At 45.9% G+C, this 27,845-nt stretch overlaps 1 protein-coding gene across 3 annotated transcripts in view; it reads right to left on the bottom strand.

Moving 5' to 3' along the window:
* Positions 1 to 267: 267 nt before the first annotated feature.
* The window catches only part of acbd6 (acyl-CoA binding domain containing 6), a 404,556-nt gene continuing 376,978 nt past the window's right edge, over positions 268 to 27,845 (bottom strand). For 2 of the 3 annotated variants that reach the window (XM_072511603.1, XM_072511602.1), the window contains one exon: positions 268 to 537. In XM_072511603.1, coding sequence (XP_072367704.1) covers positions 496 to 537 — 42 coding nt within the window. In that variant the 3' untranslated portion in view covers positions 268 to 495. The remainder of the gene's footprint in view (positions 538 to 27,845) is intronic. The other variant, XR_011948241.1, reaches the window with a different exon arrangement.

Raw genomic sequence — 27,845 nt, 5'->3', positions numbered from 1 at the left:
AACAGACATGCCCTGAAATGGGAAGCCTTACTACCCTTATACTAGCTTCACATTTTATCGAGGTAGGAGATGTATTTATACAATATACCCAGTCTGACCCTTAAAAGTGCTGAAAAGTAGTATTTCAATTTTTACATTAAATTAAAAACTGTTCCAAGCTATTTCCAAATTGCTGTTCAATTAAACTCTCGGTTTTAAACTTTTAATATAAAATACAAGTTATTTTCACACAAAAAATCTTCACTGGAATAAAGCATAAAACACTGCTATTGCGAATGACTGTTTAATTATTGCATATTGTAATGTAACAATCACCAAGAAATATATTTCAATACATATTTTTCTGTAGTTTTCCATTTGGAGTCATGCATCAGGCCTGGATTTAACCTTTTGAGGCAGCATACTGTCGCAGCATCTGTGAGATGTCCTTAGAGTCAGTCACCTCTTCAGGTAGGCATCCTTCCCCGTCCTGAATGGTGGGATCAGCTCCAGAATTCAACAACAATTCCACAATATCAGCAAATTCGCAGGCTGATGCTGGAAGTAGGCACAGAGCAAAATGTCAGTGAGTGTGTACTACATTTCTGTGACATTAGCTAACGATATATTGCATGATTAAAGTGCAGGAGCCTCAAGTTGTTCTCTGTTGTTGTTTTTTTTTAAAATAAAAAAAGCAACATTTCCTTTCTTAATGAAAGAAACTGATAGAATAACTGAATTATGTTCCGAACCGGTTCAGGTGCAAACAAAGTACCAAAGCTAAAGGTACCACTAAATTTAGCAATTCATATTTACATTCTCGGTCAACAAGTTGCAGTCTCCATTCAGCATCTCGCCATGATCGAGGCAGGGAACTTATTATGGACATTTACAGGTGTGAATATATGACCTACAACTTTCAGCTTTATAGCTGGCCGAGGCTAATCAATGTCACCAATTCCAGCAGCTACCTTTTTAACTTCATACTACATTTCTAGATGTTGAAGTGAGGTCCATATTGATGATAGCTATATTCAACAAATGCAAGCTGATTTACATCCTGTTTAATTTATATTTATAATTGGAGAAGACTAAAAATAAAAAACAAATATGATCTTCTGCTGTATTTTGCATGGAATTGTCAAGGGAGCTAAAGAGACAAGAAATTCAATTAGGATATCACCAGATGTCAATTACATACATAGGTATGATCTGCACTCTCCTGAATATACTTTCACGAACACTCTCTAATAACAGACATAGTTTTTTTAAAATGACTATCCATCGTCATCTTTTTTTAAAAACATGTGCAAATTTCAAATATTTTACGATAATGGGTAGCTAAAAGCCACCCCTAATTACTAAGACAGAGCAATCAAATTTGATCAAAAATACCAATGTCATGTGGGGTTAGGTAGCCATTACATATTGCCAGTGTTGTGTTATGCTGCTTCGGATAACACAGGCTGCTACTTGATGCAGTCTTACTAAAGGATGCTCCAGACTCTAAAATGAGTTCAATGTGTTTATTGAACTGTTAACACAGTTCTCAAATGAGTTCGACTCTCTGCTAATCTAACTGTAGTAACTCAGTCTAACTGTACCAGCTTGCTCTAAGCCACGTGCTGGGGTGTGATGCTGCTGATCAACCCTGTCTAACTCTCTAGATGGCTGTCTGTGGAAAGAGGCAGGGTGTGAGTGCCTCATCCCTTTTATAGTGTTTATGTCATGCCCCCTTGTAGTGATGCCACCTGAGTGTCCTGACTGTCCTCTTCTGAGTGTTCATTGGTTGCATGTTTGCATATCATGACATCTCCCTTTTTTTTTTTAGATATATATACATGTGAATGTGTCTGTCTAATGTGACTGACTGAGGAATACAGAACAGAACAAACAAAACAAATGCTCATAAGTCCAGTCTCTGAGGCTTGCGTCTGATCCTCGTCGATCGCCAGAGAGGTGGTGGAGGGGATGACGGTGTCTTGACAGGCGAGTGGGAGGCACGACTGATGGCCTCGTGGTTCGAGGTGTCTGGAGGTGGCAATTCGACATGTGGAAATGGAGGGAAAAGTGGTTGTGGGCAAGCAACGTTTTGCAGTGCCCTTCGATTTCATCGCACATTGGAGCCATCAGCCATATGTATGACATAGGATCTGGGCGTAGCCTATCTAACAACGACAGCTGGAGCAGACCACCCACCATCCGGTATCTTGATCCTGACCGTGTCTGCTGGGGATAGCATGTCCAGATCGGTGGCATGTGCGCCATAGCCCTGCTTCTGGCTGTCGCGAAGCTGCTGCATCTTCTGCAGCACCGGGAGATGATCAAGGTTGGGCAGGTGTATGGCTGGAAGCGTCATCCGCAGGTCCCTGATCACCAGGAGTTGAGCAGGTGACATACCAGTGGACAAGGGAGTCGCCTGTACGCAAGTAGTGCAAGGTGTTTGTCGGAAGCGGGGTCCGAGGCCTTGCGGATGAGCTGCTTAACGATGAGCACCCCTTTTTCGACTTTGCCATTGGACTGCGGATAGTGCAGACTGGAGGTGACATGCCTGAAATTGTAGCTCTTGGCAAATGTGGACCATTCTCGACTGTGGAAGCACGGGCCATTGTCGCTCATGACGGTGTTCGGGATGCCATGCTGTGAGAATGTCTCTTTACACGCTTTGATGACGGTCCGTGAGGTGAGGTCTGGCAGCTTCAGCACCTCAGGATAGTTCGAAAAGTAATCGATAATTAAGATATAGTCGCGGCCATTCGCATGGAATAGGTCAATGCCAAGCTTGGACCACGGAGAGGTCTCTAGGTCATGTGGTTGGAACGTCTCCTTGCTCTGCGCTGGTTGGAACTTCTGACAGGTTTCGCAGTTCAGGACCATGTCCGTGATGTCCTGGTTGATGCCGGGCCAGTAGACAGCTTGCCGGGCCCTGCGTCTGCACTTTTCTATGCTCAGATGTCCCTCATGAATCTGCCACAGGACCATGCTCTGGAGATGTAGCGGGATGACTATCCTGTCCAGCTTGAACAGGATGCCGTCGATCAGCATCAGGTCGTCCTTGATGTTGTAGAATTGAGAGCATTGCCTTTCTGCCAGCCATTGCTGAGGTTGTGGATGACTCGCTGCAACAGGGGGTCTTTGGCCGTGTCTTCTCAGATGAGAACGATTTTCTCATCAATTGCCGGGAGAGTGCTTGCACACAGTTGTACCTGCAATTCAATGTGCTGGATGATCTCCAGTGGTTCACTGGGTGAGTTGACGGAGCGGGACATTGCATCGGCGATGCTGAGCTCCTTGCCAGGTGTGTACACAAAATTGAAATCATACATCTGGAGTTTGAGCAGAACTCTCTGCCAACGAGGCTTCCTGTCGTTCAGGTCCTTTTGGACGATGCGGACTAGAGGCCTATGATCCGTCTCAACAGTAAATGTTGGCAAGCCGCAGACATAATCATGAAATTTGAGGATGCCGGTGAGAAGACCTAAACACTCCTTCTCAATCTGCGCATATCTGGTCTCAGTGGGTGTCATTGCCCGTGACGCTTATGCTACTGGTGCCCAGGATGACGTGTAGTCTCTTTGAAGCAACACCGCCCCAATGCCATCCTGACTCGCATCGGTGGATATCTTGGTCTCTCGGTCTGGGTCAAAGAATGCAAGGACGGGTGCAGTGGTGAGCTTGGCTTTCAGCTCCAGCCACTCTGTTCGGTGCTCCGCCTTCCACTCAAAGGCGGTTGATTTTTTTCACCAGGTTGCGTAGGGCCGTGGAGTGTGTGGCCAAATTCGGGATGAACTTGCCAAGGAAATTGACCATTCCCAGGAAGCGCAGTACTGCCTTCTTGTCCTCGGGGACTTTCATTGCCTCGATGACTTTAATTTTGTCTGTGTCCGGGCGCACACCGTGTCGCGAACTCTGATCGCCCAGGAACTTCAGCGTGAATGTCCCAAAACAGCACTTGGACCTGTTTAGCTTGAGGCCATGTTCATGGATGCGTCGGAATACTTTCTTGAGTCGCTACATATGTTCCTCTGGGGTTGTGGACCAGATTATGATATCGCCAACGTAGACACAAACCCCTTCTATTCCCTCCATCATCTGTTCCATGATGCGATGGAAAATCTCTGATGCCGAGATGATGCCAAATGGCACTCAGTTGTAGCAGAACCTGCCAAAAGGCGTGTTGAAGGTGCAGAGCCTTCTGCTGGATTCTTCAAGTTGGATTTGCCAAAATCGCTTGGGATGCGTCCAATTTTGTGAGGAAGTGCACATGTGCCATCTCACTCGTGATTTCTTCCCTCTTCGGGATGGGGTAATGTTCCCGCATAATGTTTTTGTTCAGATCCTTGGGGTCAATGCAGATGCATAGGTCCCCTGAAGGCTTCTTTGCGCACACCATCGAGCTGACCCAGTCAGTTGGTGCAGTGACCTTGGAGATGATGCCTTTTTGTTGTAGAGTCATGAGCTCTGCCTTCAGGCGCTCTCTCAGTGGAGCAGGGACTCGTCGTGGTGCGTGGACCACTGGCTTGGCATCAGGCCGCAGTAGAATCTTGTACTCGTACGGCAGCATGCCCATCCCACTAAATACATCTGGGGTAGGATGTCGTCGATGCTGGCCTGAAGATCCGAATGGGACGGCGTCGTGGTGTAGATCCTTTGAATGAGATTCAGTTGCTTGCAGGCGTGCGCACCTAGCAGGGACGCCCTGTCTGGTTTAACAATCTCGAAGTGTAAGCTTGCTTGTGTGTGTCGGCTGGACACCTGCAGATGGCAGGACCCCAGTGCCTTGATTGCGTTTCCATTGTAGTCCAGGAGTTTGCAGGCAGCTGGAAGGATTGTGGGGGCTTCTTGATTCTCTTGAAGTCCACCTGTGAAATAAGATTGGCGGAGGCACCTGTCTCCAGTTTGAACTGGATGGGCAGTGGTTGACCTTCGTGCCATTCGTCCTCGGAATCCACGGCCAGGATTGATTGGACTCACGATGTGTCCGGTATGGCGTATTTGCACTTCATAATAATGCCCACTCGATAAGTGTTGGCCAGGTATTCATCATCTGGATCCGTCGCACTGCCTGGATCAGAGTCATGCATTCGGTGTTGCACACTTCTGATGCGCCGCTGTCGGAATTGGGAGTGCTGGCTCCTGACTGGTGGTGCAGATCTGCACAGGGCTGCATAGTGGTTTGTTTTCCCACAGTTTAAACAGCGTTGGCCTCTTGCAGGGCAGTTTTTTAAAAAATGGGCGGTGCCGCAGTTCGCACACGTCCCCATGGCGTTCAGTGCGTCGTTGCGCATGCGCGGTGCGGTTCTCGGACGTCTGCACCTGCGCAGTGCGGTTTTCGGCCGTTTTGTCTTCCCGATCGCATTGCGAATGTGTCGGGCCCCGGGAAGAGCGCGTGAAATTGCCGCTTTCGTCAATGTGGAGGCGCTACATCCGGGAGATGGCCTGAACACTCTCCACCTCGTGGGAGGCTTGTTTTTCACTTTCTGACGTTTTGTACTCTGAATAGCGATTTTTAGAGTGCTCATGCACAGTACACGTTTCAATAGCGACTGGCAGTGTCATGTGCTTGATTTTCAACAATTGCTATCGCAGAGGATCAGAGTGGACTCCAAAAACGATTTGGTCTCTGATCATGGAGTCAGTGATATCGCCGAAGTTGCAGGATTGCGCTCGCAGTCTAAGGTTAGTTAGATAGGAGGTGAAGGATTCGTCTTTACCTTGCATCCTCTGCTTGAAGATGTAGCACTCGAAGATTTTGTTGGTCCACCTCGCAGTGGCTGTCGAATTTGTCCAGGATGGTTTGGTACTTCGTTTTCTCCTGTCATTTGGAAAAGTGAAAGGAGTTGTGGTGAGTAGAAGAGCTATCTTCCGCGCATTGGTCGCGCCATTGAGGTTGGATGCTTCCACGATAGTTGGAATTTCTGCTTGAATGATCGCCAGTGTGCCTGTATGCAGTAGCTGGTTGTCACGAGGGCCTCTTGCTGAGTTTCAAATAGATTCAAGTCACTCCTGGTATCATGTTGTGTTATGCTGCTTCGGATAGCACGGGCTGCTCCTTGATGCAGTCTTAACTAAAGGATGCTCCAGACTCTGAAATGTGTTCAATGTGTTTATTGAACTATTAACACAGTTCTCAAAGGAGTTCGACTCTCTGCAAATCTAACTGTAGTAACTCAGTCTGATTGTACCAGCTTGCTCTAAGCCATGTGCTGGGGTGTGATGCTGCTGATCAACCCTGTCTAACTCTCCAGATGTCTGTCTGTGGAAAGAGGCAGGGTGTGAGTGCCTCATCCCTTTTATAGTGTTTATGTCATGCCCCCTTGTGGTGATGCCACCTCTGAGTGTCCTGACTGCTCATTGGTTGTGTCCTATTCTGAGTGTTCATTGGTTGCATGTTTTCATATCTTGACAACCAGAAGTCTTTACAGTGTGATTATGGAAGACAGACAGGCAGGGAGGAAAAGGGAAGAGGGGGAATAAATAGCTTGGATCTTTGATCATATGAAGAAGTCCGGGCCAATCAGAGGAGGGGCCATTTGGCCTGGGCCTCTAGCTGAAAGAGGGCCTCAAATTTAGACACCTGTTAGTTTTTTGGCATTTGGTAAAGTTAGCAAATTTATGTGCATAAGGAAATAATATAGGAAAAGGTGGTAAGTTTTGCTGATTGCGCAGCCTATCATACTGAGCATGAGAGTGTAAGTGCATGCATACGTTAAGGCAGCAGAGCTAACACACAGTTGATGTTGTCATACCGTTTGTTTGCAGCAAAACTTTACAATGGATAGTTTTTCAACATAAAGTCCAAAGGATGAAAACACTCTTATCTGGATTGCAAGCTGAGACATTGCTTTGAGAAATACTCAAACCTGGACTCTCTGGGGTGTTTCCTAATGTCACAATTGCATTGCGCACTTTTGTCAGTTTGCCTGCATCAGTGACTTCAGGTGAACGTACTTTCAAAGTGTTGAAGCAGGTAAAGAATTATCACTGTTCGACTCTGGGACAAGAGGGTTTGAATGGTCTCGCCATGCTTAATATCAACTGTGACATTGCATGAAAGGTAGATTTTTCCTCACTAATTAGTGCATTTGCACAGAAAAATGCCAGAAAAGCATTTGTTAAAGTAAAAAAATATTCAAATTATGTCTCACTTTTTCTTGGTGCCCTATTTTGTTTTCACGTATCTTCATTTCTTTATAATGGCTAGGGCCCTCAAGAGCTGGAAATGCCCGGGCCTTTCTGGATCTCTCGATGAAGCTGCATTATTAGCACGATTGTTTCCAAATTCAGTATTTTGTTCACATTCATGGTGGAGATTAATTCAGATCAATGAAATTACTGGCTCAGTAACTTGTTCGTACCAGTGCGCCTGGTGTCATCAATATTCACAGCTAATTAAGTACCTCCAAGTCGGTGAGTGGTCAGGGACAGCAGGTTGTGACTGCATGTGAATGGTAGAGGAATCCTGATTCAGGAACGGAGGAGCATCAGCTCTTGACCTTGTCCAACAAATATGAGATACTTGCTCCTGTGTGGATGAAGAAAACGGTTGTAGGGAGGATGAGCTCGCCAACCACTGCACCGTGGTGCAGAGGGCTATTCAAGTGGGGGGAGCAAAAAGACAAGTGGCAGTTGTAGGGGATTCTATAATTAGGGACATTGATAGCATCCCGTTTATCGAGAATCCCACATCGTATGTTGTCTGTCTGGTGCCAAGGTGAGGGACATCTCTGACTGGCTTGAAAGAATATTAGAGTGGGAGGAGGAGGATCCAGTTGTTGTGGTCCACGTTGGGGCAAACAACATAGTCAAGGCTAGGAAAGAGGACCTGTTGCGGGAATATCAGGCACTAGGAACTAAATTAACGAGCAGGTCCACAAGGGTTATAATCTCTGGATTACTATCCGAGCCAAGTGCAAATTGGCAGCTTGCAATCCAGATAAGAGTGTTTTCATCCTTTGGACTTTATGTTGAAAAACTATCCATTGTAAAGTTTTGCTGCAAATTGGCATAAGGATGAGAAAATTAGGGAAGTAAAAACGTGGCTAAAGAAGCGGTGTGGGAAAGAGGGGTTTCATTTCATGGGGTATTGGGATCTGTACCGTTGGGACAGTCTCCACCTGAACAGATCTGGGGCCAGTGCTTTAGCGGAAAGAATAAATAGAGTGGTCACAAGGACTTTAAACTAGCAAGGGGCAAGGGGGGGCGGAGGAGGAGGAGGAGAAAGAGAAGGGTAAAACTACAGGAAGTATAATGGTTAATGGGAAGTAAAGCAGCAGGTTAACATGTGGGGAGGTGGGTTCAACCACATGGAAATTTATAAAAAAGTTAAAGGGAAGAAGAACTCAGGAGTTATTAATGGAGGTATTAGGATTGAAAAAGGATAAAACTAGCATAAGGGCTCTTTACCTGAATGCTCATAGCATTCGAAACAAGGTAAATGAGATGATAGCACAAATCATCGTGAAGGAGTATGATTTAGTGGCCAATATAGAGACATGGTTGCAGGATGGTCATGACTGGGAGTTAAATATCCAGGGGTAGCAGACTATTTGGAAGGACAGACAGGAAGGTAAGGGAGGCGGTGTAGCTCTGATATTCGAGGATGACATCAGGGCGGAAGTGAGCGATGATAGAGGTTCTAAGGAGAAAAAGGTTGAATCCATTTGGGTGGAAATTAGAAATAGTAAGAAGAAATGGTTACTGATAGGCATAGACTATAGGCCACCAATAATAACATCATGGTGGGGCAGGCAATTAGTAAATAAATAACTGATGCATGTAAAAATGGTACAGCAGTTATCATGGGGGATTTTAATCAATATGTTGATTGGTCAAACCAGGTCGGTCAAGGCAGCCTTGAGGTATTCATAGAATGCATCGGCGATAGTTTTCTCGAACAGTATGTAATGAAACCTATGCGGGAGCATCCTAGATCTGGTCCTGAGTAATGAGACAGGAATAATTAATGATCTCATAGTTAGGGATCCTCTCGGAATGAGCGATCATAGTATGGTTGAATTTAAAATACAGATGGAGGGTGAGAAGGTAAAATCTAATACCAGTGTCTTGTCCTTAAACAAAGGAGACTACAATGGGATGAGGGAGTAGTTGGCTATGGTAGACTGTGAGCAAAGACTTTATGGTGAGACAATTGAGGAACAGTGGAGGTCTTTCAAAGTGATTTTTCACAATGCTCAGCCAAAGTATATACCAGTGAAAAGGAAGGACTGTCGGAAAAGGGATAATCAGCCATGGATATTGAAGGAAATAAAGGAAGATATCAAATTGAAAGAAAATGCATACAAAGTGGCAAAGATGAGTGGGAAACTAGAGGATTGTGAAATCTTTAAAGGTCAACAGAAGGCCACAAAGAAAAGCTATAAAGAAAAGTAAGATACATTATGATAGTAAACTAGCTCAGAATATAAAAACAGATAGCAAATGTTTCTACAAATACATAAAATGAAAAACAGTGGCTAAGGTAAACATTGGTCCATTCGAGGATGAGATGAGGGATTTAATAATGGAAAATGAGGAAATGGCCAAGGCATTGAACTGATATTTTGTGTCGGCCTTCACAGTGGAAGACACAAATAACATGCCAATAATTGATGGCAAGGAGGCTATGGCAGGTGAGGACCTAGAAACGATCATTATCACTAAGGAGGTAGTGTTGAGTAAGCTAATGGGGCTAAAGGTAGACAAGTCTTCTGGCCCTGATGGAATGCATCCCAGGGTACTAAAAGAGATGTCAGGGGAAATCGCAAATGCGCTTATGGTAATTTATCAAAATTTGCTGGACTCTGGGGTGGTTCCGGCAGATTAGACACTATTTAAAAAAGCAGGTAGACAAAAGGTGGGTAATTATAGCCTAGTTAGCTTAACTTCTGTAGTGGGGAAAATGCTTGAACCTATCATCAAAGAATAAATAGCGAGACACCTGGATAGAAATTGTCCCATTGGGCATAAGCAGCATGGGTTCATGAAAGGCAGGTCATGGTTAACTAATTTATAGAAATTCTTTGAGGAATTCTAACAAGTACAGTAGACAATGGGGAACCGGTGGATGTGGTGTAACTGGATTTCCACAAGGCATTCGCAAGGTGCCGCACAAAAGACTGCTGCATAAGATAAAGGAGCATCGCATTATGAGTAATCTATTAGCATGGATAGAGGACTGGTTAAATAACAGAAAGCAAAGAATGGGGATAAATGGGTGTTTTTCTGGTTGATGATTAGTGGCTAGTGCTGTGCCTCAGGAATTAGTGTTGGAACCCCAATTGTTTACAATTTAGATGATTTGGAGTTGGGGACCAAGTGCAATGTGTTAAAGTTCACAGATGACACCAAGATGAGTGGTAGAACAAAGTGTGCAGAGGACACTGGAGGGATAGAGATAGTTTAAGTGAGTGGGCAAGGGTCTGGCAGATGGAGCACAATGTTGATAAATGTGAGGTCATCAATTTTGGTAGAAATAACAGCAAAATGGACGATTATTTAAATGATAAAAAATTGCAGCATGCTGCCGTGCAGAGGGACCTGGGTGCCCTTGTGCATGAATCTCAAAAGTTGGGTTGCAGGTGCAGCAGGTAATTAAGAAGGCAAATGGAATATTTTCCTTCATTGCAAGAGGGATGGAGTTTATAAATAGGGAGGTTATGTTGCAGCTGCACAGGAGGCAGGTGATGCCACACCTGGAGTAGTGTGTACAGTTTTGATCTCCTTACTTGAGAAAGAATGTACTGGCACAGGAAGGGTGCAGAGGAGGTTTACTAGGTTGATCCGGAGTTGAGAGGATTGGCTTTTATGAGGAGAGACTGAGTAGACCGGCACAATATTCATTGGAACTTAGAAGAATGAGGGGGAGGGGGGTGTCTTATAGAAACATATAAAATTATGAAGGGAAGAGATAAGATAGAAGCAGGGAGGTTGTTTCCACTGGCAGGTGAAACTAGAACTAGTATAGCCTCAAAAAAAAGGGGGGGGGGGGAAGAGAGCAGGTTTAGGACCGAACTGAGGAGGAACTTCTTCACCCCAAGGGTTGTGAATCTATGGAATTCCCTGCCGAGTGAAGCAGTTGAGGCTACCTTGTTTAATGTTTTTAAGGCAAAGATAAGATAGGTTTTTGAACAGTAAATGAATTAAGGGTTATGGTGAGTGGGTGGGTAAGTGGAGCTGAGTCCACAAAAAGATCAGCAATTATCTTAGTAGCACAGTGCTTAGCACTGTTGTTTCACAGCGTCATGGACCCGGGTTCAATTCCCGGTTTGGGTCACTGTCTGTGCGGAGTCTGCACATTCTCCCCCGTGTCTGCCTATGTTTCCTCCCACAAGTCCCGAAAGATGTGCTTGTTAGGTGAATTGGACAGTCTGAATTCTTCCTCCGTGTATCTGAACAGGCACCATAATGTGGCAACTAGGGGATTTTTACAGTAACTTCATTGCAGTGTTAACGTAAAGCTCCTTGTGACACTAATAAAAATTATTATTATTGAATGGTGGAGCAGTCTCGAGGGGCCAGATGGCCTACTTCTGCTCCTAGTTCTTGTGTTCGCAATCACATGTATCCATTTCCAAACGGAGGGAGCTTGGGTACCTATCCTGGGACAAGATTACTTTATCACAGTTGAGTTCTGTTTGAAGAATGAACTCTCCAGGGAGTCATATCAGCTTTTGGTTTGGTTCAATATAAAACATAACAGGCTTTATATGCTCTTTCTCTTACTTACAGCCAATCCAATATACTGAGGCCTGATGAAGATAACATCAAATGGTATTAAATATCCTGATCAGCAAGGCATGTTATAAAACACCTGTTCTTGTAGTTTTGCATTCTACACATATTACATGGCTACTAGCTGGTGACTGCCAAAAAAAGCGTGTACAGATCATACATCATTTATAGTCGCATTACTTTTGGTCGAATTCACGTTCACTAAATCTTGTTAATGACAAATAAAAATGTTCTGCATTCCATGACTTATCAAGAAAATTGGATACCTGCTAGTGATTAACTGAGTCCAGATTGGTCATAAAATATCAGTTTATCATTGCTCCTCTAGTAATGTTAGCATCATATTTGGAGGCAGTTACATTTTAGGTCTTTTCTACTATCTTCAATTTATAATACAAGTCTCTGGATGCAAGGTTACAGTAACAGTTGAATCCAAACACCCTTCACTACTTCACTATCTAGGTAAATGCTTGGCTAAGATAAAGTGCAGTAAACTTTACTCAATTATCTTAGCTACTGGAATGATCCTATCAGTACAGGAAGATTTATCCCATTTACAAATGTCATGCAAGAATACCTTTAAGAAATGGATGTGTAAGCAATGCACCTTTAAGAAAACAGTGATGTCAGAGAGTGGGTGGGGCTGGGCTTTAGGTCAGCCATTTTGCAGGTTTTTAGTTTCAGTTTAAAAGCAGTGTCTGTGTGTGTTTCCAGAGAGCTGCAAGTTTTGCAGTTTGGTTTTTCTGGGAGCAGCTAAAAAGTGCCTGGCTGGTTTTGCTGAGAGCAGTTTAAAAGTCAAAAGCCAGTTTGCAACAGTCCCTACCATTCTACAGAAAATATATATATATCCTTTAACCTGATGTGATACGGTTTAAAGGTGTTAAGTCTCTTGGAAGTTTGAAGAAACATTTTAAGGAATTATTTACTGTTGCAATATTTTCTGAGTTATCTTTGAAGTAAGGGGTGTTAAGAGATACAATGTTTATTTAAGATGTTAAGTTGAGTTAATTGAATAAACAGTGTTTTGTGTTTAAAAACCCAATTGTCCATAATTGTAATCCCACACCTAGGGAAAAGCCGTGTGCTCGGAAAAGCAACAAATCCATTAAAGGGAGAGGTTGGTTGAACTCCATGATACATTTTGGGGTTCTGAAAAGCCTCGCCCATAACACAAAAACTATCACATAAAATTAACTAAAATGATAAAGCTGAAACAGACTTTTTAGCCAAAGCAGTTCATTTTTCTTCCCCACACGATCAGTCCTAATCCCATGTGCACAGCTTGTACCGGGTCTCCTAGTTCCCCTTTCCTACAATCGCTTGTCTAACCAATTAAATGTCTCTGCTTTAATCACCAACTCTAGCAGTAGATTCCATGGCCGCACATGACCTAAATCTCCTACATCCAAATATATATCTTTATCTTCACCACCCCATTTCAGACCAATCAACTACTGGAAATAGTTGGTTCCAAGTTACTCTGCCCGATGCCTCATGGTTAATTACAATTCCATTAAATCAGCCATAAATCAGGCTTCATTTTAGATTTTTACCATCAGGCTGTTGGTTTTAACAATAACTAATATGCACACATTTACAGTAGAAGTTAGATCAGCTATCTTTTGAAATCACATTTTTGAGTGATTCTTTCCTCTTTTCTCACAACTGTAGGAGCTATACTAGCCCAGTGTTGTCCAATACATTGGCCACTTGTGGTGATCCAGCCGCAGATATATGGCAAATTGATGCTGTCATTTTTAGAACCACACAATACTTGAGTTGTGTTAAAATTGCAGCTGTGTTTGAGTATCTGTGTCACCCGTGATTTATCAACTGGCTGTAATTGAGCAAGGAAGAATTGATCATGTTGCTGTGAGACAGGAGTCACATATTAGTTAAATGGTTTGTTAGCCTGCATTGCAAGGGGACTTGAGTACAGGAGCAAGGATGTCTACTGCAGCTTTACAGGGCTTTAGTGAGACCTCACCTGGAATATTCTGTGCAGTTTTGGTCTCCTTATCCAAGGAAGGATATTCCTGTCATACAGAGAATGCAGTGAAGATTCATCAGACTAATTCCTGGGACGGTAGGATTGTCATATGAGGAGAGATTGGGTCGAATGCATTCGCTGGAATTTAGAAGAATGAGAGAGGATCTAATTGAAACGTAATAATTTCTGACAGGCCTGGACAGATTGAATGGGGAATGTTATTTCATCTGGCTGGGGGTGGGGTGGATCTAGAACAATGGGTCATAGCCTTAGGATACGTGGTAGGGCATTTAGTACTGAGATGAGGAGAAACTTCTTCACCCAGGGGAGTTGATCTGGGATGGTTGCCTTTTCGCCTTGCCAGATTTAGCTTTTGTTATCTGGGAGTCCGGGTAGCCCAGGATTGGGCCTCGCTCTTGAAACTAAATTATGCTAGTCTGGTGGGTGGGGTTAGAATTAATTTGCAGAGGTGGGATAACCTTCCCCCTTTTCTTGGAGGGCAGTGTTCAGCCACTTAAAATGAATGACCTTTTGAGGTTTTTATTTCTATTTCAGTGCCTCCCCATTTTTTCCCCAAATTATTCTTTGCTGGAGTCAATATGTTTATAACTTTTGGGCGGGCAAGACGCCGAAGATTGGGAGGGTGTTCTGCAGAGAGAGAGATAGCCAGGGGGCTTAGCTTTACCTAATTTGTTATTCTATTACTGGGCTGGAAAGAATAGGTGCTGGGGTAGTTTAAGGATCCACATTCTAAGTGATCGCAATGGATGCAGAAAAGGCTTTTGATCGGATAGAATGGGACTATCTGTGGGAGACACTGGGACGGTTTGGATTCGGGCGGGGCTTTATTGATTGGGTCAGGTTACTGTATCAGGCTCCTGTAGCAAGTGTACGGACGAATAGGACAAGATCGGACTATTTTAGACTGCACCTGGGGACGAGACAGGGATGCCCCCTCTCCCCACTGTTGTTTGCGCTGGCCACAGAGCTGTTGGCAATTGCTCTGAGCCTCAAGGGGCTGGAGAGGACTGGTCCGGGGGGGCGGTGGAGCACAGGATTTCTATGCTGATGACATGCTTCTGTACGTTTCGGACCAAATAGAGGGGATAGAAGAAATCATGACGACTCTCGGGGAATTTGGCCGGTTTTCGGGGTATAAGCTTAATATGGGAAAGAGTGAGATGGGCAGCACGGTAGCATTGTGGATAGCACAATTGCTTCACAGCTCCAGGGTCCAGGTTCGATTCTGGCTTGGGTCACTGTCTGTGCGGAGTCTGCACATCCTCCCAGTGTGTGCGTGGGTTTCCTCCGGGTGCTCCGGTTTCCTCCCAAAGTCCAAAGATGTGCGGGTTAGGTGGATTGGCCATGATAAATTGCCCTTAGTGTCCAAAATTGCCCTTAGTGTTGGGTGGGGTTACTGGGTTATGGGGATAGGGTGGAGGTGTTGACCTTGGGTAGGGTGCTCTTTCCAACAGCCGGTGCAGACTCGATGGGCCAAATGGCCTACTTCTGCACTGTAAATTCTATGATAATTCTATGTTTGTGGTCCAGGCGAGGGGACAGGAGGGGCGACTGGGAGAGCTGCCGTTTAGGTTAGTAAAGGGAAGCTTTAGGTACCTAGGCATCCAAGTGGTGCGGGAATGGGACGGGCTGCATAAATTGAATCTGGCCGGCTGATGGACCAAATGAAGGATGATTTTCGGAGATGGGACGCGCTTCCGTTGTCTCTGGCTGGGAGGGTGCAAACGGTGAAGGGGCGGTCCTCCTGAGATTCCTATTTGTATTTCAGTGTCTCCCCATCTTTATTCAGCGGTCCTTTTTTAAGTGGGTCAACAGAGTGATCATGGACTTCGTCTGGGCGGGCAAGGCCCCGCGAGTAAAGAAGGCATTGCTTGAGCGGAGTCGGGGAGAGGGCGGGCTGGCGCTGCCAAATTTTAGCAACTATTACTGGGCGGCTAATATAGCCACGATCAGGAAGTGGGTGGTGGGGTGGGGTCGGCATGGGTGCGTATGGAGGCGGCTTCATGCAAGGGCACCAGTTTGGGGGCATTGGTAACTGCGCCTCTGCCGTTCCCGCCGGCACGGTACTCCACCAGTCCAGTGGTGGTGGCGGCCCTGAGAGTTTGGGGCCAATGGAGGCGGCACGTGGGAGCATCTGTCTGGGCCACAATCTGTGATAATCACCGGTTTGCCCCGGGGAGTATGGATAGGGGGTTCCGGTTATAGTGGAGAGTGGGGATTGAGAGGACGGGGGATATGTTCATAGAGGGGAACTTTCCGAGTATTGGGGTGTTGGAGGAAAAGTTTGGGTTGGCGAGGGGAAACAAATTCAGGTATCTGCAGGTGCGGGACTCCCTTCGTAAACATGTGTCAACCTTCCCGCTCCTATCGCTAAGGGGGATTCAGAATAGGGTAATTTCCAGAGGGTGGGTAGGAGAAAGGAGCGTCTCGGACATTTATAAGGAGCTTATGGGGTCGGAGGAGATGCAGACCGAGGAGCTGAAGCGCAAGTGGGAGGACGAACTGGGAGGTGAGTTAGAGGATGGTCTATGGGCAGACGCGTTGAGTAGAGTCAACACGTCGGCAACATGTGCCAGGCTCAGTCTGATACAATTTAAGGTTGTTCACCGAGCTCACATGACAGTGGCCCGGATGAGCAGATTCTTTGGTGTGGAGGACAGGTGCGCAGAATGTGCGGGAGGACCGGCGAACCATGTCCACGTGTTTTGGACATGTCCAAAGCTTAGGGGATTTTGGCAGGGGTTTGCGGACGTCATGTCCACGGTGTTAAAAACAAGGGTGGCGCGGAGTCCAGAGGTTTTCGGGGTGTCAGAAGACCCGGGAATCCAGGAGGAGAAAGAGGTAGATGTTCTGGCCTTTGCCTCTCTGGTAGCCCGGAGACGGATACTATTAGCATGGAGGGACTCAAAGCCCCCAAAGTCGGAGACCTGGCTATCGGACATGGCTAGCTTTCTCTGTTTGAAGAAAATCAAGTTCGCCTTGAGAGGATCACCGTTAGGGTTCACCCGGAGGTGGCAACCGTTCGTCGACTTCTTTGCGGGAAATTAATCGTCAGCAGACCGGGGGGGGGGGGGGGGGGGGCGCGGGGAAGTAGTTTAGATTAGAGTAGGGGGTCAATAAGGGTGGGACCTGTACGAGAGGTAAATGGCTTTTGCACTATGTTTATGGTTTCATGTATATTGTTTATTTTGTTGATGTCACTATACCAAAAATATCTCAATAAAATGTTTATTAAAAAAATTCTATATTCTATATGGGGATAGATGGAGGTAGGGTTCTAGGCTGAGAAACTTGGTAACTACCCCCGTTCTGTTTTCTCCTGAAAAATTTACATCGGGCCCGGTGGTGGTGTCAATCCCGAGGATTAGGAGGCAGTTTAGGCAGCATTTTAAGTTCAGCTCCATGTTGTTGTCAGCCCCTATTTGTGGGAATCACCACTTTGTGCCGGTGCATTTGGACTCGAGGTTTAGGTGCTGGGGGAGGCAAGGGCTGGAGAGGTTTAGGGACATGTTTGTGGAGGGTAGGCTTGTTGGATTTGAGGAGCTGTTGGATAAATTCCAATTCTCAAGGTCTAATTTATTTAGGTATCTCCAGGTGCCTAATTTCCTGCGTAACAAAATCTCGTTGTTTCCTTTGGCGCCTTCGCCCTCCCTCATGAATAGGATCCTTTCTCTGGCTGAAGTGGGTGAGGGAAAGATCTCAGACATCAATGGCCAGATCACGGTTGCGGAGCAGGCTCCATTTGATGAGGTGAGGAGGAAGTGGGAAGGGGAGCTGTGTCCATTTTTTTAGGGGGGGGGGGCTGTAGAATGAGGCTCTACATAAGGTTAACTCAACTTTCTCCTGTGCTATGCACAGCTTGATTTAGTTAAAGGTGGTGCACAGGGCGCATCTGACTGGAACTAAGATGAGTGTTTTTGTCCTGGGGTGGAAGGTAGGTGCGATCAGTGTTCTTGCAGTCTGGCGAATCATACCCATATGTTCCGGTTATGTCCTAAACCTGTTAGCTTTTGGTCTCCTTCTTTAGCACCATGTCAGGGATTCTTGATATCAAACTGGAGCCTTGTCCTCTGGTTGTCATTTTCGCGTCATGGATTTGCCGGTGCTGCAGACAGCGGTGAAGGCGAATGTCATCGTCTTTGCCTTGTTGATAGTCCAGAGGCAAGTTCTGCTGGGATTGAGTTCTCCCACTCTGCCCAGCCCCTACGCATAGCTGGGTGATCTAATGGATTTCCTATATCTTGAGAAGGTCATGTACACCATTAGAGGGTTGGTAGAAGGGTTTTATTCGAGATGGCAGCCATTCATTTCCTTTTTCAGAGAATTGGTCACCGTCAGCTGTTGGGGGGGGGTTATTAGTTATTAATTGGGGATTTATTTATTTTAGTTATAAGGATAAGGGGTAGGATTAATAGTGGTTGGAATGTGTATTCATGTACTGTTTCTGTATATATTTGGCAGTTAATGTGGATTTATTTATAATAATGAAAAATTCTTTCATATTAAAAATATATATTTTCATAAAGAAAATAGTTTGAGAATTTAAACTGTCGGCAGTCAAGACCGATACATTCACTGCGAGAGACGGGAGAACGGTTTGAAAAGGGATTTGCAATCCAACTGTACTGCCAGGCAAGCCTGCTGTAAAAACATTCAAAAGGTGACAATTTGTTATCCACTGTGTTCAATTTCTGACAATTATGCCCTCTTCAACATCTCTGATTTTCTTTAGCTGCCTAGTGTGGTAGTATGCATTAGGGGTCATGTGGGACTGTGAAGCCGTGATGTCATTGGCTGACAGATCCCGGTTCCTGGTTGGCTGTTGACCTCTAGCTCCGCCCTGAAGGCGGAGTATAAGAACCAGGAGTTCTCCCCCGCAGGCCAGTCTGTTGCTGAACTGCGGGGAACAAGTCACGCTTAATAAAGCCTCATCGACTTCATCTCTATTCGTCTCTCGTGAGTCTTTGTGCGCTACACCTAGGCCCTAAGCTCTGGAACTTCCTCCCTAAATGTACTTTTTCTCTCTCCTCCTCGAAGATGATCCTGAAGGCTTACCTCCTTCACCAGAGTTTTGGCCAGCTGTCCCACCATTTCGTTATATGGTTTGGTGTCAAATCTTGTTCAATAACATTTGCGTGACGCATCCTGGGCCACTTTACTACGTTAAAAAGGCCATTTAAATGGAAGTTGTTGGTGTTTTTGTTATAATAGACTGCAAGATGGGACTGGTTTAGCACAGTGGGCTAAATAGCTGGCTTGCAATGCAGAACAATGCCAGCAGCGCGGGTTCAATTCCCGTACCGGCTTCCCCAAACAGGTGCCGGAATGTGGCGACGAGGGGCTTTTCACAGTAACTTCATTGAAGCCTACTTGTGACAATAAGTGATTATTATTAAGATAAACCATCTGGCATTTATACTAGTGCAAGCCAGGGATGTGGTTTATCTCACCCTTTGTATTGTAACTGGATTTAAAGGGATAAAACTAGATTTACTTTTTCTTCGTAACACTATAAATTCGTCTAAGAGAAAAAAAATCACTCCAGTTCAGATGGATTGTTTTTATCAATGACAGTGACATTCACGAAAGATTATAATCACCTTTTGAACTGTATATTAGAATGCATTTAGAAACAACTCCTCAGCATCTTGCAACATTTTAATTTCATTTGGGGATGTGGGGGAGGGCTAACTTGAATTTTGTCTTGGGAAAGATTGCTGGGCCAGACACCCTTTGTCAGTTCACTCCATCATCCAAGGTACGTAATAATAGCGAGTCATTTTGATATCAATCAATGTAAAGTTATGCAGAAATAACTTGCACATGAGTATTACCAAGGAAGTTGAAATCAAGTATATATTCACTCCTACACAATGGGAACTGTAGTACCATTATATACACACACACACAATTTAGAAAATAACAAAAACCATAATCAGCCCTAATGCTGTTCAGATTACTGGCTTGAAAACTATGAATTAAACTTGTTTTTTTCTTTCCAAATTCAACTGAAATAGGTTTCACCACAGACTCAGTGAAGTTGCAGAGCAACATCCATGATGATGTCATGCAATGCAAAAAACACTTTATGGTGTGGGGTTCACCAATTTACTTTTTAAAATGACTTCACTAGATTTTCCCCTCATGCAAAGAGCACTTCCAGTTAAACAAAATGGCCCAATACCTCCAATCAGAGTCGGAACCCCAATGCCCAGCATTAATCAGACTTACCTGCACATATTCAAAAGGCTCCAGTAGAAAAACTACCTCAGCACAGGAATCCTTGCATAGAGCAGCAAAAAGAATATGTGCACAAGGCATACACCCTTTTTACAGCACTAGCTGCCATAAGGTAAGTTTAAATGTCTGATGTGAATATTAGTGAATTGGTGAATAGATGAGTGAATGAGTGAGGCAGGCAATTCCCATGGTGTTGGTGCACTGGGACTTCTATGGTGTCCCATTATGAACACCCAGATGACAGATCTAAGCATCAATGCCATTATGGCCTGGATCTTAAACTGATAGGTTTCATGAGAAAGCAAGTAGTCATTTCTACATGCTTTGTTCTTAAAATGTATTTACATATGAATAATGTGTTGCCTCTGATTTTGCTCAACTACCAGCTGCAGTAAAATGACCTGCCGCCTCTCAAATGGGTAATTAAAAATATAATAGATCTTATGTTGGTTCTGCCTACTGGACAGATAGCTTCTCTCCCCAGCTGTAAGTGCTGAATCAGCAGCTGTTGTGATACAGTGCATTGCAACACCTGGTTTTGGGGTGGGGGGGGGGGGGCAGGGGGATACAGGTAACATCCATCTTGTCCTTACTCAATGTCCATAGACATGCATTCGCAGCAGGCATTGCTGGGCAATAACCAGGACTAGGACAGCGACTGATATTGACTTTGAGGGAATATAAACCACCACAGTACAGAAAATAGATATTGCACAATGTAATATAAATACTTAGGAATAAGCTAGGCGGCTAAACTTCAATCAGCATCAGTCTGCCTTTATTCTTACCTCTAAGCCAGATGGTTGTCAGTGACATCCCAAGACTTGGAGTAAGCAAACGCGACTGATAGTGCAGTGCAGGCCCAGGGAACATTAGGACATGAGGCGTATAAAGCTCAGTTATTTAGCTGGAGATTAAAGCCACCAATTCATTAATCAAAAAGGTTTTTCTTACCTAACATCCAAACTTCAACCAACAGATGCAGGCTAACTCTCATTATTGCTCAGGAGGATGTTAGGCATTCAATCTAGCTGCTTCAATTGCCTACCAAAGAGTAGTCACTGCACCTCAATGCTATTTATTGTATGTGAACCATTCTCAGACGTTTCTGAATTGATAAGGCACTATGTAAATGCAAAACACTCACAAAACTTGTTTCTCTGCACATCAACCGTGGGACAATTGAATTGCAGTCCTTTATCTCATTCCCAGTTACCTAGTACTCATACAAAATATAGAACCCTTTTATTTTTACCAGTGTAAAATGTCTCATTTGAGAAGGTGAAATTATTAGCAATGCTCATTGATTTTGTGTTAGAGCTACACTTTACCAAAGGGCAGCCTCAGCATATTCCATGAATAGAAAAACCTTCAGAACAGGGCTGATGAATTGGAACAGCTATTCTGATATACAGAAAATGGTATATGCTTCTTGCGCTCATACAAGGCATCATGATCTGTACTTGTTCGCAAGGCAATATAAGATACAGCTATATTTCACGATTTCGGCGTGAGAACAGCTGGTGAGTCAGTTTCAGCGGGAGCAGTGCGGAAGTGGCTGCTGGGAGGTAAGTCTGTCCTTTAAAAGCACTTGTCTTTGCAGGAGCAGGCCAGTCGATTTCGGCGTGAGAACAGCTGGTGAGTCAGTTTCAGCGGGAGCAGTGCGGAAGTGGCTGCTGGGAGTTAAGTCTGTCCTTTAAAAGCACTTGTCTTTGCAGGGGCAGGCCAGTCGATTTCGGCGGGAGAACAGCTGGTTAGTCAGTTTCAGCGGGAGCAGTGCGGAAGTGGCTGCTGGGAGGTAAGTCTGTCCTTTAAAAGCACTTGTCTTTGCAGGGGCAGGCCAGTCGATTTCGGCGTGAGAACAGCTGGTGAGTCAGTTTCAGCAGGAGCAGTGCGGAAATGGTTGCTGGGAGGTAAGTCTGTCCTTTAAAAGCACTTGTCTTTGCAGGGGCAGGCCAGTCGATTTCGGCGGGAGAATCAGCTGGTGAGTCAGTTTCAGCGGGAGCAGTGCGGAAGTGGCTGCTGGGAGGTATGTCTGTCCTTTAAAAGCACTTGTCTTTGCAGGGGCAGGCCAGTCGATTTCGGCGGGAGAACAGCTGGTTAGTCAGTTTCAGCGGGAGCAGTGCGGAAGTGGCTGCTGGGAGGTAAGTCTGTCCTTTAAAAGCACTTGTCTTTGCAGGGGCAGGCCAGTCGATTTCGGCGTGAGAACAGCTGGTGAGTCAGTTTCAGCGGGAGCAGTGCGGAAGTGGTTGCTGGGAGGTAAGTCTGTCCTTTAAAAGCACTTGTCTTTGCAGGGGCAGGCCAGTCGATTTCGGCGGGAGAATCAGCTGGTGAGTCAGTTTCAGCGGGAGCAGTGCGGAAGTGGCTGCTGGGAGGTAAGTCTGTCCTTTAAAAGCACTTGTCTTTGCAGGGGCAGGCCAGTCGATTTCGGCGGGAGAACAGCTGGTGAGTCAGTTTCAGCGGGAGCAGTGCGGAAGTGGTTGCTGGGAGGTAAGTCTGTCCTTTAAAAGCACTTGTCTTTGCAGGGGCAGGCCAGTCGATTTCGGCGGGAGTGGAGCTGGCTGGTTAGTCAATTTCAGCAGGAGCTGAGAATTTTTTTTTTTTAATTAGTGTTTTAGGCGGGAACAGGAAGTCGACCCGCGGACGTCTGGGAAGACCCTCACCAATTAATTCTGGTGGAGAAGAAACCCGAGACACTACACGTGTAGTGTCTCCCACCCGCCCTCCTCCTCTAACCTAATAATAAAACCCATTGGTCTGAGGTAAGTACCATATTTTATTATATTATTATTTTTTATAAAAAAATTTAATTTAGTTGTTAGCCAGATCTTGGTAGAAAGTTGGAGGAATGGCAGGGAAGGGAGTGCAATGTTCCTCCTGCAGGATGTTTGAGGTGAGGGATGCAGTTAGTGTCCCTGCTGATTTTACCTGCAGGAAGTGCTGCCATCTCCAGCTCCTCCAAGACCGAGTTAGGGAACTGGAGCTGGAGTTGGAAGAACTTTGGATCATTCGGGAGGCAGAAGGGGTCATAGATAGCAGCTTCAGGGAATTAGTTACACCAAAGATTGGAGATAGGTGGGTAACTGTAAGAGGGACTGGGAAAAAGCAATCAGTGCAGGGATCCCCTGCGGTCGTTCCCCTGAGAAACAAGTATACCGCTTTGGATACTTGTTGGGGGGGGGGGGGGGGGGGAAACTTACCAGGGGTAAGCCATGGGGTACGGGCCTCTGGCACGGAGTCTGTCCCTGTTGCTCAGAAGGGAAGGGGGGAGAGGAGCAGAGCATTAGTAATTGGGGACTCTATAGTCAGGGGCACAGATAGGAGATTTTGTGGGAGCGTGAGAGACTCACGTTTGGTATGTTGCCTCCCAGGTGCAAGGGTACGTGATGTCTCGGATCGTGTTTTCCGGGTCCTTAGGGGGAGGGGGAGCAGCCCCAAGTCGTGGTCCACATTGGCACTAACGACATAGGTAGGAAAGGGGACAAGGATGTCAGGCAGGCTTTCAGGGAGCTAGGATGGAAGCTCAGAACTAGAACAGAGTTGTTATCTCTGGGTTGTTGCCCGTGCCACGTGATAGTGAGATGAGGAATAGGGAGAGAGAGCATTTAAACACGTGGCTACAGGGATGGTGCAGGCGGGAGGGATTCAGATTTCTGGATAACTGGGGCTCTTTCTGGGGAAGGTGGGACCTCTACAGACAGGATGGTCTACATCTGAACCTGAGGGGCACAAATATCCTGGGGGGGAGATTTATTAGTGCTCTTTGGGGGGGTTTAAACTAATGCAGCAGGGGCATGGGAACCTGGATTGTTGTTTTAGGGTAAGGGAGAATGAGAGCATAGAGGTCAGGAGCACAGATTTGACGTCGCAGGAGGGGGCCAGTGTTCAGGTAGGTGGTTTGAAGTGTGTCTACTTCAATGCCAGGAGTATACGAAACAAGGTAGGGGAACTGGCAGCATGGGTTGGTACCTGGGACTTCGATGTTGTGGCTATTTCGGAGACATGGATAGAGCAGGGACAGGAATGGATGTTGCAGGTTCCGGGGTTTAGGTGTTTTAGTAAGCTCAGAGAAGGAGGCAAAAGAGGGGGAGGTGTGGCGCTGCTAGTCAAGAGCAGTATTACGGTGGCGGAGAGGATGCGAGATGGGGATTCTTCTTCCGAGGTAGTATGGGCTGAAGTTAGAAACTGGAAAGGAGAGGTCACCCTGTTGGGAGTTTTTTATAGGCCTCCTAATAGTTCTAGGGATGTAGAGGAAAGGATGGCGAAGATGATTCTGGATAAGAGCGAAAGTAACAGGGTAGTTATTATGGGAGACTTTAACTTTCCAAATATTGACTGGAAAAGATATAGTTCGAGTACAATAGATGGGTCGTTTTTTGTACAGTGTGTGCAGGAGGGTTTCCTGAAACAATATGTTGACAGGCCAACAAGAAGCGAGGCCACATTGGATTTGGTTTTGGGTAATGAACCAGGCCAGGTGTTGGATTTGGAGGTAGGAGAGCACTTTGGGGACAGTGACCACAATTCGGTGACGTTTACGTTAATGAGGGAAAGGGATAAGTATACACCACAGGGCAAGAGTTATAGCTGGGGGAAGGGCAATTATGATGCCATTAGACGTGACTTGGGGGGGGATAAGGTGGAGAAGTAGGCTGCAAGTGTTGGGCACACTGGATAAGTGGGGCTTGTTCAAGGATCAGCTACTGCGTGTTCTTGATAAGTATGTACCGGTCAGGCAGGGAGGAAGGTGTCGAGTGAGGGAACCGTGGTTTACTAAAGAAGTGGAATTTCTTGTTAAGAGGAAGAAGGAGGCCTATGTGAAGATGAGGTGTGAAGTTTCAGTTGGGGCGATGGATAGTTACAAGGTAGCGAGGAAGGATCTAAAGAGAGAGCTAAGACGAGCAAGGAGGGGACATGAGAAGTATTTGGCAGGAAGGATCAAGGAAAACCCAAAAGCTTTCTATAGGTATGTCAGGAATAAGCGAATGACTAGGGAAAGAGTAGGACCAGTCAAGGACAGGGATGGGAAATTGTGTGTGGAGTCTGAAGAGATAGGCGAGATACTAAATGAATATTTTTCATCAGTATTCACTCAGGAAAAAGAGAATGTTGTGGAGGAGAATGCTGAGCCCCAGGCTAATAGAATAGATGGCATTGAGGTACGTAGGGAAGAGGTGTTGGCAATTCTGGACAGGCTGAAAATAGATAAGTCCCCGGGACCTGATGGGATTTATCCTAGGATTCTCTGGGAGGCCAGGGAAGAGATTGCTGGACCTTTGGCTTTGATTTTTATGTCATCATTGGCTACAGGAATAGTGCCAGAGGACTGTAGGACAGCAAATGTGGTCCCTTTGTTCAAAAAGGGGAGCAGAGACAATCCCGGCAACTATAGACCGGTGAGCCTCATGTCTGTAGTGGGTAAAGTCTTGGAGGGGATTATAAGAGACAAGATTTATAATCATCTAGATAGGAATAATATGATCAGGGATAGTCAGCATGGCTTTGTGAAGGGTAGGTCATGCCTCACAAACCTTATTGAGTTCTTTGAGAAGGTGACTGAACAGGTAGATGAGGGTAGAGCAGTTGATGTGGTGTATATGGATTTCAGCAAAGCGTTTGATAAGGTTCCCCACGGTAGGCTATTGCAGAAAATACGGAGGCTGGGGATTGAGGGTGATTTAGAGATGTGGATCAGAAATTGGCTAGCTGAAAGAAGACAGAGGGTGGTGGTTGATGGGAAATGTTCAGAATGGAGTACAGTCACAAGTGGAGTACCACAAGGATCTGTTCTGGGGCCGTTGCTGTTTGTCATTTTTATCAATAACCTAGAGGAAGGCGCAGAAGGGTGGGTGAGTAAATTTGCAGACGATACTAAAGTCGGTGGTGTTGTCGATAGTGTGGAAGGATGTAGCAGGTTACAGAGGGATATAGATAAGCTGCAGAGCTGGGCTGAGAGGTGGCAAATGGAGTTTAATGTAGAGAAGTGTGAGGTGATTCACTTTGGAAGGAATAACAGGAATGCGGAATATTTGGCTAAAGGTAAAGTTCTTGAAAGTGTGGATGAGCAGAGGGATCTAGGTGTCCATGTACATAGATCCCTGAAAGTTGCCACGCAGGTTGATAGGGTTGTGAAGAAGGCCTATGGAGTGTTGGCCTTTATTGGTAGAGGGATTGAGTTCCGGAGTCGAGAGGTCATGTTGCAGCTGTACAGAACTCTGGTACGGCCGCATTTGGAGTATTGCGTACAGTTCTGGTCACCGCATTATAGGAAGGACGTGGAGTCTTTGGAGCGGGTGCAGAGGAGATTTACCAGGATGTTGCCTGGTATGGAGGGAAAATCTTATGAGGAAAGGCTGATGGACCTGAGGTTGTTTTCGTTGGAGAGAAGAAGGTTAAGAGGAGACTTAATAGAGGCATACAAAATGATCAGGGGGTTGGATAGGGTGGACAGTGAGAGCCTTCTGCCGCGGATGGATATGGCTGGCACGAGGGGACATAACTTTAAACTGAGGGGTAATAGATATAGGACAGAGGTCAGAGATAGGTTCCTTACGCAAAGAGTAGTGAGGCCGTGGAATGCCCTACCTGCTACAGTAGTGAACTCGCCAACATTTAAAAGTTTATTGGATAAACATATGGATGATAATGGCATAGTGTAGGTTAGATGGCTTTTGTTTCGGTGCAACATTGTGGGCCGAAGGGCTGTACTGCGCTGTATTGTTCTATGTTCTATCTACTCTATTTCCATCATATAAAATGAGAACAGCAGTATAATGCCCCCAAACTGATCAAAAACGTGGCCCAAAAATGTCAAATTACTTACTTCAGGTAGAGTTCCTCTTGTCCCTGTAGGCTGCTAACTATTCATATTTGCCAGAGAATCGCTGGGGGGGGGGGGGCACGAATCACACGTCACCGCTCCAACGCGGTCCCCCCGCCGATTCGCCCCACGCGATGGGCCGAATGCCGAGTTAGGCCGAGTTCCGCCGGCACCATTCTCGTGTGGTCCGACCCGGTGGGACCTCGGCGTTCATGCGGGGGGAGGGAAGGAGAGGGGATCCGACCCCAGTGGGGGGGGCCTCCACGGTTATCTGGCCTGCGGTCGGGCCCAGTGATCGCCGGGCGGGCTTATCCTGGTAGGGGCCTATGTTCCTCCGTGCCGGGCCCCTGTAGCTCTCTGTCATGTTGCGTCGGGGCCGACGTGGAGACGGCAACCCACGCGCATGCGCGAACTCGCGCCGGCCATGACATGCATGTGCGGACCCGCGCCGCCCGTGCAGACGCCCAGATCGGCAGCTAGAGCAGCGTGAGGCTCTCCAGTGCCGTGCTGCCTCCTGTGCGGCGCAGGATCGCTTATCCTAGGGGCCAGATGACGCCGTCGTAAAACGCTCCGGCGTTTACGACGGCGTCAACACTTAGTCCCAGGATCAGAGAATCCCGCCCAGGATGTTTAACACAGGTGCAAGTGCTATTCAAGGTCACATCCACAAACTGGTTCAGGAGGTGAGAATGTATCCGAAACATTTTAAATACGTTACATAACAGCTTTCATGCTTTCTTTGACCAAATCCTATGCCAAAGACATGCAGGTCATTTCCAAAACTAATTATTTTCCCCTCAACCATACTTGCCAATTCACCAAAAAAAACATGCTCCCCCCACCCCACCACTCCCCAATACATACTATGTCATTCATCCAATTACCCAACTGATGGGGAGACGAAACAACATGCATCTCAGCCTCGGTCAATGCCACAGACTTGCCAATGAAGTGAGACATTGTGCAAACTTGATTGGTCCTCAAATTCTCCCCACAATCTCCAAAACATCTTCCAAAAGGCCACACTCAGGTAGTGAAACTCCCCTGATATGTCTCTCCTAA

Source organism: Scyliorhinus torazame, chromosome 7 (genome assembly GCF_047496885.1).
Source record: "Scyliorhinus torazame isolate Kashiwa2021f chromosome 7, sScyTor2.1, whole genome shotgun sequence".
Lineage (NCBI taxonomy): Eukaryota > Metazoa > Chordata > Chondrichthyes > Carcharhiniformes > Scyliorhinidae > Scyliorhinus > Scyliorhinus torazame.
Note: the sequence above shows the minus strand (reverse complement) of the source record. Positions and strands in the feature narration are given on the sequence as shown.